The following is a 12,262-nucleotide window of genomic DNA, read 5'->3' as shown; positions in this document are numbered from 1 at the left end:
ACAAGGCTTTCTCTGCGAGTCTGTATTTAGAATGAAGTACACCACTTGTAGTGTACTAATGAATGGATGGCTGAACCTCTTGCACTGGACAAGTTTGAATTTGTGTTTACCTGAGAATGGACTGCTTTGTGCTGCTCCAAGCTCACTGCATGGCCAAAGGTCTTCTCATAGATTTCACAGGCAAATGGTCTTGTGCCACTGTGGGATCTTCTCACATGTACCTCTAACCCATGAGGTGTTGAAAACAGCTACAAAATAAAATGAACAATTGATGCTTCCATGTATCATCATTCTACTTGTTAAGCTTGACTACAAAAATAATGGCTAGCGTAAAGTTACACACAATCCATTTTTGATATCCTCTGCTCACAGATAAAATAAACAATTTGTTTTATTCCTTGGAATAAATTTGTAACAAATACCTTGTTGCACTTAATACACTTGTAGGAGCCATTACTGAATAGCAGGCGTGTTCAGAGAAGCTCAGATTCCTCCTTAATTTCGGGTACTTTGTCATGGATGTTGTGACCATGGGAATCCGTATAAAGGGCTGCAGAAGTGCTGTGGTCAAAGAGGTTGCCTGCAGAGCTGTAGTCATTATAATGTCCCATTGAGGAACCCTGTCGACAAACAGGGTAGAGTCAGGTCCCCTTTTTGGATACATTCCCATTGCCAATCCCAGTCTACTGAAGGGATTCTGTGAAATCCCTGCTGCACCAAGTGCCTCAACTCTGACCCAGGGTAACTGCTCCATGTGTACGGTCAGTAAGGGATGGCTTTCATCCACAGAAGGAGACAGACTTCTTGGTCTCTGCAGTGAAACAATGCATGCAGATTAAATTTAATATGGTGCTTTCAGTGTTGCCCTAAAATACCTCACTGAATAAATGACTTAAATAGAATTGTCAACTCACTAAAGTTAGGACACAAAATTTACGTATTATCAGATATTCTTGTGAAACTGTTAATAGCTTATATATAGCCAGCATTTTCAAGATCCATGACAAGGCAATAAGTTTCTGCTATAGGCTATACATATATGAATACAATTTTTCAGAAACTTCCAAAAAGTATATTAATGTAAAATAATAAAAAATTATTTACTTAATAGTAAGTGCTATGTTTGTTTTGCTACTTGTAGTAATGTATTATTTATGTATGCATTAATACAATTTTGTACTTTATTTTTATGTATTGAAACTCATCATTTACAGTGCATGATGGTTTTCAACAGCATTTGACAGCTTATTCTTAAGTGATTTTTGAGTTTATTTAAGAATTTTCTCTACATCATAATACAGTTAGCGTAGTCACAATAACTTATACAATTTTATTTGTTCCTTGTTGTAATTAACATCAGGATATCATTCCTAAAGTATTAATACGTATTTACTGTATTATTACTAACAACAACCTTAATAAAAACTTAAATCATTAAAATAAGCAACTTTAAATCTGATCAAATAATAACCTTAATAGTTTAAACCCTGCTGTCTTTAACAATTAATTGTTTTATCCCATTGTCAAACTTTAATAGCCAATTTTCTTTGCTTTTGATTGTTAGCTGCCTAGTTCTTATTAACACGCAGTAGTAGGACATTGTATTTAATACATACTTGCATTACCTGAATATATTACTTATCTTTTGCCTGAGTGGGTACATTAATTGTAATGACTGAAAATTTAGACAATTCTGGTCACTACTTGCTAGTAAAAAACAAAGGTGTACAGTGTAAATAACATCTGATCACGTAACTTCTGCCGCTGCTCAAGGTTTCCCATTTAAAATGAGAAACTAAAAGCCCAAGGTTTAGTTAAGCAGACAATTTCAAAATTTTAAAACACCCCACCATCTTTATTTTTCACTGATCTCTATAAATGTACCTGGGGTGCTGAAGGGGAAGGTGGTTTCCAGTGGTCTTTGTAGTCCAAGGATCTGTCACAAACGCTCTCCTCGCAGCTATTTGGCGACTTGGACGAGTGCTCTGTCCTTTGAATGTGGCGGGGACTCTGGGGAAAATCTGTCTTTAACTTTGAATTTTAAATTAGCAAGAAAAATGTCCCACCATCCCAAATATTACCTATTTGTTGTAGGTAAATTATTCTGCAAAAATATTTTGCTTTAAATATATCTGGCTTTGACTTCCTTGCTGATGCTATTAAACAACTTTGTCATTTGTTAACCTCATAGTTACAAAAATAATGTCATTTCTGAGCACAATTTGAGCTGTATGTAGTGCGTTCAATACAGCAATACACTCTTCGGTCAATGAGGATTTCACTTGTCCAAAGAGCATCATGCACTGGTGACCAATGTGCATCACTTCAGGAGGAGACGATTGTTTTGAGTGACAGCACAATAATCCTCTTAGTGTTCGTTACCAAGGACTGTCCCATTTTGTCATGGTGTAAGCGGTCTTCAGCCAACAGTGCCCACCCTATCATTTTAGGACATGTTGTGTTTTCTTGTGTCTTCTCAAGTCCACTTTTCGTTGGAAGCTTTTTCCACAGAGGTCACACCCAAAAGGCTTAAATCTTGTATGCTTACGGCTGTGGGTGATGAGATTAGAACTTTGGCTGAAGGCTTTCCCACACACTTGACACTTGTGAGGTTTCTCACCTACAGCAAAAGGAAGGATTCTGTTCAAATTCAAGTTGAAAAAACAAACATTCTTCTTAACAAAACTAAAATATATACAGGTATATATATATATATATATATATATATATATATATATATATGTATATATATATATATATATATATGTATATATATATAGAACTAAAGCTGTTCAAAGTACATATTTTATTTAGCATTAAAAATATGACTACTCAATTATCACAATACTTTATTTTTACTTTTTATAATTTAATTATGTGGATTAGTGCAGGGCAAAATCCACACTGGATGTGAACACACAGCTCTGGAACTGTAAGGCAGTAGAACTAAAACCGACATGCTCCTACAAAATGATACTGTGGTACCTTGGTACACGTCTGCTTTGGAATAAGTCCAACTTGGTATACGTCCTGTTTGGAAGTGAAAACTTTTGCTTGGAATATGACCTGTGTTTGGAATACGACTCGAGTGCTAACCTTGTTTACCTCTCTCGAGACAAAGCCATGACTGCCCACGGCGTTAGTCGCCAGTTGCTAGCATTCAGTGAACAACCCTCGCTATAACTCTCTGTGAACTTTCATGTGTGTGATATAAGCGGGTCCACAGCTCCTGTCAAAGTCCAGCTTTAAAATAAATAATCACGCGCTGCAGCTTGGTGAGGGGCGTGGTGGTTATGTGGCTGAAGGTTGTCAGGGCGATTAGTGATGTGGGCGTTTCTCACCAAAGTGCACTTGTGAGGGACCGTCCGCATTCATGATTGTTCCTGGGGCTGCTTATCTTGATAAAAAGAAGCACGAGTTGGCTTGAAGGGGAGTAAAATAAAGAACGGATGGGAGGTTAAGTGAGAGACAGAGAGAGAGAGAGCGGCGAAGTAGCTGAAGTAGGCAGAGTTAACGTCAGCTGCAAGTAGGGCTGACTCCCTGTTGGGAAGCAGGGGCTGCCAGGTAAAAGGCACGGGGCTTCTTCTTCTTCTTGTTTTTTTTATATTTATTTTTAAAGAATGCTTCCTGCTCTATTTTAACCGTTGTTTTAAGATGACATTTTCTCTTGTTTTTAACCTCCACATTTCACTTCTGATTTTATGGATTATTTATTGGAACTTTGGAGACTGCACTTTAATTTGAACACCTTGTTTTGTTAATTGTTTTAATAAAAGCACTTTGCACTTTTCACCATCCCTTGCTTTACCGATGAGGTTAGCAGTGAGGCACATTACCGACAGTGTAGGGTTCAAGGGCTCCCCGGCAGCAGATGGGAGCATACAGCAAACCTGTATCGTCACAACGTGATTTTGTGTTTTTTTCATGTAAATTTGAATTGATTGTTGAAAAGTATGAAGGTGGCATGCGTATCCGGGACATGGCTGTTGCATACCGTTTGCCGAGAACGACGGTATCTACGATTGTGAAAACAAAGATGTTATTAAAAAGTAAAGTGAGGTAAAATTTTCATTTATTTCATCTAATTGCTTTTGTATTTATGTATTTTAGTATTAAGCAGTGTTTAAATTATTTTATACAACCCCATCAATGTATAATATGCCAATAGTAATAGGATTTTTTTCCATGGGAACGGATTAATCATTTTCCCATTATTTCTTATGGGAAAAATTTGTTTGGTATACGTCCTGTTTGGTATAAGTCAAAGGGTCTGGAACGGATTAAGGATGTATACCGAGGTTCCACTGTATTGTTCTCCACGAAAAATTTTATTCCTTTTTTTTTTCAAAGGCTCAGCAGAAGCAGTTTATTCCAAGGCACAAGTACACACAGTTTAGGTGTAAAATTTTCAGTTGATAAAAATAAATTGTCACCATGTAAACAATTACCTTTTTTTAAAAGTGCATAAAAACGGAAAATGTTCAATTGTCATTAAGATATTACTAAAGTGCTACATGTTTTTAAAGAGGATAGAACATGCTCAGTTAAATGAATACTACTTTGAAATTGGTCTTACCTGTATGGATGAAAGTGTGCTTCTTCATGTCTGACTTCTGATGAAAACGTCTGCCACAGTATTGGCATGGATAGGGGCGTGTATCAGAATGAATTAATAAATGAGTGGACAAGGTGGAGGAACGTTTAAAACTATTACTACAAATTTTGTAATCAAAGCTTCTCTCCTAAACAAAGAAACAAGTACATATTGATCAGAATAAATAACAAAAGTCTGTTCTTACAGATACCCTTAGTTATTTTGATGTTTGTGATACTGTGCAACATACAAATTGAAGTTGTGTGCATATTACTACAGCTGGAGTAGTGGAAGCCAAGTGGTTTAGACTAAACCTACAAACTCTGTGGCTTTTCAGCTCATCTACTTAGTTGCTAGCTAAGTTTGACATGGAAGACTTGAGTTGAAGTTACAACAAACTGAAACACACAATCTTATAAAATTCTATTGTAAATATTTCAACAGTAAAACTGATTCACAATTCATAATGTTGTACATGCATGCAGTTTCACTGTACAAAATGATCTGTTTAAATATAACAAATTTAAAAATAGATATTTCTGTGCTTGATTTTATACATTTCAACCGGAAATGTGTTTTGGCAGCTGAAAAGTGAGATTGGAAACCACAGATTCACAACCAATGGATACCTCACAGTGTAGCCATGAGCAAGTCACTTGACTTGAGCTTTTGTCATGTCAAAATAGAACGACAAGATCAATAGTCTGTGCAGGCTAAAAAAACAACTGCTTGGCTACACTGTATTTAAATTTTTATCATTGCGGATGTGCAGCATCTGCATATGCTATGCATTTATTCAGATTCAATCTGAGTCAGAGTGCCTCACAGTTTACTGGGCATATACTGTACATTCAGTGTTGGTTCTTGCTTTGCAACCAAGGCTTGCAGAATAGGCTCTGACTTGCATGGCTGTGAAATTGGTTGAAGTTCAGAATTGGATGCACAGACGAATTAGGTCTATTAAAAATAAATCCATTTTGGCCACAGTTAAAATCTACCAAAACAGGTACCATTTAATAACCAAAGGACAGACAAGGCTTTCTCTGCGAGTCTGTATTTAGAATGAAGTACACCACTTGTAGTGTAGTAATGAATGGATGGCTGAACCTCTTGCACTGGACAAGTTTGAATTTGTGTTTACCTGAGAATGGACTGCTTTGTGCTGCTCCAAGCTCACTGCATGGCCAAAGGTCTTCTCATAGATTTCACAGGCAAATGGTCTTGTGCCACTGTGGGATCTTCTCACATGTACCTCTAACCCATGAGGTGTTGAAAACAGCTACAAAATAAAATGAACAATTGATGCTTCCATGTATCATCATTCTACTTGTTAAGCTTGACTACAAAAATAATGGCTAGCGTAAAGTTACACACAATCCATTTTTGATATCCTCTGCTCACAGATAAAAATAAACAATTTGTTTTATTCTGTGGAAAAAATGTGTAACAAATACCTTGTTGCACTTAATACACTTGTAGGAGCCATTATTGAATAGCAGGCGTTTTCAGAGAAGGTCAGATTCCTCCTTAATTTCCGGTACTTTGTCATGGATGTTGTGACCATGGGAATCCGTATAAAGGGCTGCAGAAGTGCTGTGGTCAAAAAGGTTGCCTGCAGAGCTGTAGTCATTATAATGTCCCATTGAGGAACCCCTGTCGACAAACAGGGTAGAGTCAGGTCCCCTTTTGGATACATTCCCATTGCCAAACCCCAGTCTACTGAAGGGATTCTGTGAAATCCCTGCTGCACCAAGTGCCTGAAATCTGACCCAGGGTAACTGCTCTATGTGTACAGTCAGTAAGGGATGGCTTTCATCCACAGAAGGAGACAGACTTCTTGGTCTAAGCAGTGAAACAATGCATGCAGTTTAAATTTAATATGGTGCTTTCAGTGTTGCCCTAAAATACCTCAGTGAATAAATGACTTAAATAGAATTGTCAACTCACTAAAGTTAGGACACAAAATTTACGTATTATCAGATATTCTTGTGAAACTGTTAATAGCTTATATATAGCCAGCATTTTCAAGATCCATGACAAGGCAATAAGTTCCTGCTATAGGCTATACATATATGAATACAATTGTTTCAGAAAGTTTCAAAAAGTATATTAATGTAAAATAAGAAAAAAATTATTTACTTAATAGTAAGTGCTATGTTTGTTTTGCTACTTGTAGTAATGTATTATTTATGTATGCATTAATACAATTTTGTACTTTATTTTTATGTATTGAAACTCATCATTTACAGTGCATGATAGTTTTCAACAACATTTGACAGTTTATTCTTAAATGATTTTTTTGTGTTTAAGAATTTTCTCTACATCATAATACAGTTAGCGTAGTCAGAATAACTTATACATGTTTATTTGTTCCTTGTTGTAATTAACATCAGGATATCATTCCTAAAGTATTAATACGTGTTTACTGTATTATTACTACCACCAACCTTAATAAAAACTTAAATCATTAAAATAAGCAACTTTAAATCTGATCAAACAATAACCTTAATAGTTTAAGCCCTGCTGTCTTTAACAATTAATTGTTTTTATCCCATTGTCAAACTTTAATAGCCAATTTCCTTTGCTTTTGATTGTTAGCTGCCCAGTTCTTATTAACACGCAGTAGTAGGACATTGTATTTAATACATACTTGCGTTACCTGAATATATTACTTATCTTTTGCCTGAGTGGGTGCATTAATTGTAATGACTGAAAATTTAGACAATTCTTGTCACTACTTGCTAGTAAAAAAACAAAGGTGTACAGTGTAAATAACATCTGATCACGTAACTGCTGCCGCTGCTCAAGGTTTCCCATTTAAAATGAGAAACTAAAAAGCCCAAGGTTTAGTTAAGCAGACAATTTCAAAATTTTAAAACACCCCACCATCTTTATTTTTTCACTGATCTCTATAAATGTACCTGGGGGTGCTGAAGGGGAAGGTGGTTTCCAGTGGTCTTCGTAGTCCAAGGATCTGTCACAAACGCTCTCCTCGCAGCTATTTGGCGACTTGGACGAGTGCTCTGTCCTTTGAATGTGGCCGGGGACTCTGGGGAAAATCTGTCTTTAACTTTGAATTTTAAATTAGCAAGAAAAATGTCCCACCATCCCAAATATTACCTATTTGTTGTAGGTAAATTATTGTGCAAAAATATTTTGCTTTAAATATATCTGGTTTTGACTTCCTTGCTGATGCTATTAAACAACTTTGTCATTTGTTAACCTCATAGTTACAAAAATAATGTCATTTCTGAGCACAATTTGAGCTGTATGTAGTGCGTTCAATACAGCAATACACTCTTCGGTCAATGAGGATTTCACTTGTCCAAAGAGCACCATGCACTGGTGACCAATGTGCATCACTTCAGGAGGAGACGATTGTTTTGAGCGACAGCACAATAATCCTCTTAGTGTTCATTACCAAGGACTGTCCCATTTTGTCATGATGTAAACTGTTTTTCAGGCAACAGTGCCCACCCTATTATTTTAGGACATGTTGTGTTTCCTTATGTCTTCTCAAGTCCACTTTTCGTTGGAAGCTTTTTCCACAGAGGTCACACCCAAAAGGCTTAAATCTTGTATGCTTACGGCTGTGGGTGATGAGATTAGAACTTTGGCTGAAGGCTTTCCCACACACTTGACACTTCTGAGGTTTCTCACCTACAGCAAAAAGAAGGATTCTGTTTAAATTCAAGTAGAAAAAAACACACATTCTTCTTCTCAAAATTATGAACTAAAGCTGTTCAAAGTACATATTTCATTTAGCATTAAAAATATGACTACTCCATTTTTATCACAATATTTTATGTTTACCTTTTTTATAATTTCATTATGTGGATTAGTGCCCAGGGCAAAATCCACACTGGATGTGAACACACAGCTCTGGCACTGTAAGGCAGTAGAACTAAAAACTGACATGCTCCTACAAAATGATATTGTTCTCTGCGCAAAATTTTATTCCTTTTTTTTCCCCCAAAGGCTCAGTATAAGCAGTTTATTCCAAGGCACAAGTACACACACAGTTTAGGTGTACAATTTTCAGTTGATAAAAATAAATTGTCACCATGTAAACAATTACCTTTATTTAAAAGTGTATAAAAACTGAAAATGTTCAATTGTCATTAAGATATTACTAAAGTGCTACATGTTTTTAAAGAGGATAGAACATGCTCAGTTAAATGAATACTGCTTTGAAATTGGCCTTACCTGTATGGACCAAAGTGTGCTTCTTCATGTCTGACTTCTGATGAAAACGTTTGCCACAGTATTGGCACGGATAGGGGCGTGTATCAGAATGAATTAATAAATGAGTGGACAAGGTGGAGGAACGTTTAAAACTATTACTACACATTTTGCAATCAAAGCTTCTCTCCTAAAAAAAGAAACAAGTACATACTGATCAGAATAAATAACAAAAGTCTGTTCCTACAGATTATCCATTAGTTATTTTGATGTTTGTCATACAGTGCAACTTACATATTACAGAAATAAATCCTGATAGGAATAAGTAACAAAACATCTGTTCTTACAGGTACCCTTATTTATTTTGATGTTTGTGATACTGTGCAACATACAAATTGAAGTTGTGTGCATATTACTACAGCTGGAGTAGTGGAAGCCAAGTGGATTAGACTAAACCTACAAACTCTGTGGCTTTTCAGCTCATCTACTTAGTTGCTAGCTAAGTTTGACATGGAAGACTTGAGTTGAAGTTACAACAAACTGAAACACACAATCTTATAAAATTCTATTGTAAATATTTCAACAGTAAAACTGATTCACAATTCATAATGTTGTACATGCATGCAGTTTCACGGTAAAAAATGATCTGTTTAAATATAACAAATTTAAAAATATATATTTCTGTGCTTGATTTTATACATTTCAACCGGAAATGTTGAATTTCACAACCAATGGATACCTCACAGTGTAGCCATGAGCAAGTCACTTGACTTGAGCTTTTGTCATGTCAAAATAGAACGACAAGATCAATAGTCTGTGCAGGCTAAAAAAACAACTGCTTGGCTACACTGTATTTAAATTTTTTTATCATTGCGGATGTGCAGCATCTGCATATGCTATGCATTTATTCAGATTCAATCTGAGTCAGAGTGCCTCACAGTTTACTGGGCATATACTGTACATTCAGTGTTGGTTCTTGCTTTGCAACCAAGGCTTGCAGAATAGGCTATGACTTGCACGGCTTTGAAATTGGTTGAAGTTCAGAATTGGATGCACAGACTAATTAGGTCTATTAAAAATAAATCCATTTTGGCCACAGTTAAAATCTACCAAAACAGGTACCATTTGATATCAAAGGACAGGCAGGGCTTTCTTTGCGAGTCTGTATTTAGAATGAAGTACACCACTTGTAGTGTACTAATGAATGGATGGCTGAACCTCTTGCACTAAACAAGTTTGAATTCGTGTTTACCTGAGAATGGACTGCTTTGTGCTGCTCCAAGCTCACTGCATGGCCAACGGTCTTCTCATAGATTTCACAGGCAAATGGTCTTGTGCCACTGTGGGATCTTCTCACATGTACCTCTAACCCATGAGGTGTTGAAAACAGCTACAAAATAAAATGAACAATTGATGTTTCCATGTATCATCATTCTACTTAAGCTTGACTACAAAAATAATGGCTAGCGTAAAGTTACACACAATCCATTTTTTGATATCTTCTGCTCACAGATAAAAATAAACAATTTAAAAATAAACAATTTGTTTTATTCCGTGGAAAAAATTTGTAACAAATACCTTGCTGCACTTAACACACTTGTAGGAGCCATTACTGAATAGCAGGCGTGTTCAGAGAAGGTCAGATTCCTCCTTAATTTCCGGTACTTTGTCATGGATGTTGTGACCATGGGAGTCCGTAAAAAGGGCTGCAGAAGTGCTGTTGTCAAAAAGGTTGTCTGCAGAGCTGTAGTCATTATAAAGTCCCATTGAGGAACCCCTGTCGACAAACAGGGTAGAGTCAGGTCCCCTTTTTGGATACATTCCCATTGCCAAACCCCAGTCTACTGAAGGGATTCTGTGAAATCCCTGCTGCACCAAGTGCCTCAACTCTGACCCAGGGTAACTGCTCTATGTGTACAGTCAGTAAGGGATGGCTTTCATCCACAGAAGGAGACAGACTTCTTGGTCTCTGCAGTGAAACAATGCATGCAGATTAAATTTAATATGGTGCTTTCAGTGTTGCCCTAAAATACCTCACTGAATAAATGACTTAAATAGAATTGTCAACTCACTAAAGTTAGGACACAAAATTTACGTATTATCAGATATTCTTGTGAAACTGTTAATAGCTTATATATAGCCAGCATTTTCAAGATCCATGACATGCAACAACCTTTATAAAAACTTAAATCATTAAAATAAGCAACTTTAAATCAACTTTAAATCTGATCACACAATAGCCTTAATAGTTTAAGTCTTGCTGTCTTTAACAATTAATTGTTTGTATCCCATTGTCCATCTTTAATAACCAATTTTCTTTGCTTTTGATTGTTAGCTGCCCAGTTCTTATTAACACACAGTAGTAAGACATTGTATTTAATACATACTCGCATTACCTGAATATATTACATATATTTTGTATGAGTGGATGTAATAATTGTAATGACTGTAAATGTAGATAATTCTTGTCACTACTTCCTAGTAAAAAAACAAAGGTGTGCAGCATAAATAACATTTATTATTTATGGTCAAGGTTTTCCATTTAAAACAAGAAACTAAAAAGCCCAAGGTTTAGTTCACCAGACAATTTAAAAATTTTAAAACACCCCAACATTGTAATTTTTTCACTCATCTCTATAAATGTACCTGGGGATGCTGAAGGGGAAGGTGGTCTCCAGTGGTCTTCGTATTCCGAGGATTTGTCAAAACGCTGCCCTCGCAGCTATTTGGCGACTTGGACGAGTGCTCTGTCCTTTGAATGAGGCCGGGGACTCTGGGGAAAATCGTCCTTCGGAATCGGATTCTTGGGCCTCCGATGAAGAGCTCCGTTCCTCGGGAATTCTACCTTGTGAAACAAACAAGGACCAAAATATGACTGAAAGAAACAAGGACTTCCCCATACAAAAAATAGTTACCGGGGACATAAAAAGCTGCAACTCTTTAAGACATTGCAGTAGCGTACATGACTCGGCTTTTATTTAGCGTCAACTTTCTCTACGCATCGAAAAATGAAAGCCATTCTCAACGAAAATACATCGTATGTAGTAAAATTGAACAAAACAATCGAAATTACAGGATTAAAACGATCTGAATGAACATTTTATGTAAACCCAATATTAAACGCATGTATGATTTTTTTCCCGGATTTAATTGTAAATGAACTTTTTTTTATGCGAGAATAAATTCGAAAAGACAGCAGGAAAAACCATCTGCTGGTATTGAGGGAAAAAAAATCGGAAACCAGATTACTAGTTTTCTAAGGGTTTATTGCACACAGTTCGTTGTTTCAAACGAAAACAAATGCCAAAGCTCAGCACGTAATGCATAAAAATCATCGTTTAATTGAAAGATGATGGTACATTTTCAACTCGGACATCAACGTTTTCCTTAGTCTAAATACTATTTCTCACCTTTTTCAAAGCGCATTCAGATTGTCAAAACTAACAAAATTAGGTAACAACATGTATTATGTTTCAAAGCCGTTTT

General features: G+C 36.2%; 1 protein-coding gene and 2 pseudogenes across 1 annotated transcript; all 3 read right to left on the bottom strand.

Moving 5' to 3' along the window:
- Positions 1–110: 110 nt before the first annotated feature.
- On the bottom strand, positions 111–2,397 carry LOC120519516 (annotated as a pseudogene).
- A 44-nt stretch (positions 2,398–2,441) lies between these two features.
- LOC120519515 lies at positions 2,442–7,954 on the bottom strand (annotated as a pseudogene).
- A 121-nt stretch (positions 7,955–8,075) lies between these two features.
- Positions 8,076–10,745, bottom strand: LOC120519517 (zinc finger protein Gfi-1-like; the record flags this gene model as incomplete). The annotated part of the gene is made up of 5 exons (XM_039742494.1): positions 8,076–8,254; positions 8,801–8,966; positions 9,975–10,166; positions 10,355–10,388; positions 10,612–10,745. Coding segments are annotated over 5 exons (705 nt in total), but the record flags the coding sequence as incomplete, so codon positions are not given.
- Positions 10,746–12,262: the final 1,517 nt, after the last annotated feature.

The sequence above is a fragment of the Polypterus senegalus genome, unplaced genomic scaffold (genome assembly GCF_016835505.1).
Source record: "Polypterus senegalus isolate Bchr_013 unplaced genomic scaffold, ASM1683550v1 scaffold_1689, whole genome shotgun sequence".
NCBI classification, from domain to species: domain Eukaryota; kingdom Metazoa; phylum Chordata; class Cladistia; order Polypteriformes; family Polypteridae; genus Polypterus; species Polypterus senegalus.
This window is presented reverse-complemented; position numbering and strand designations above follow the sequence as displayed.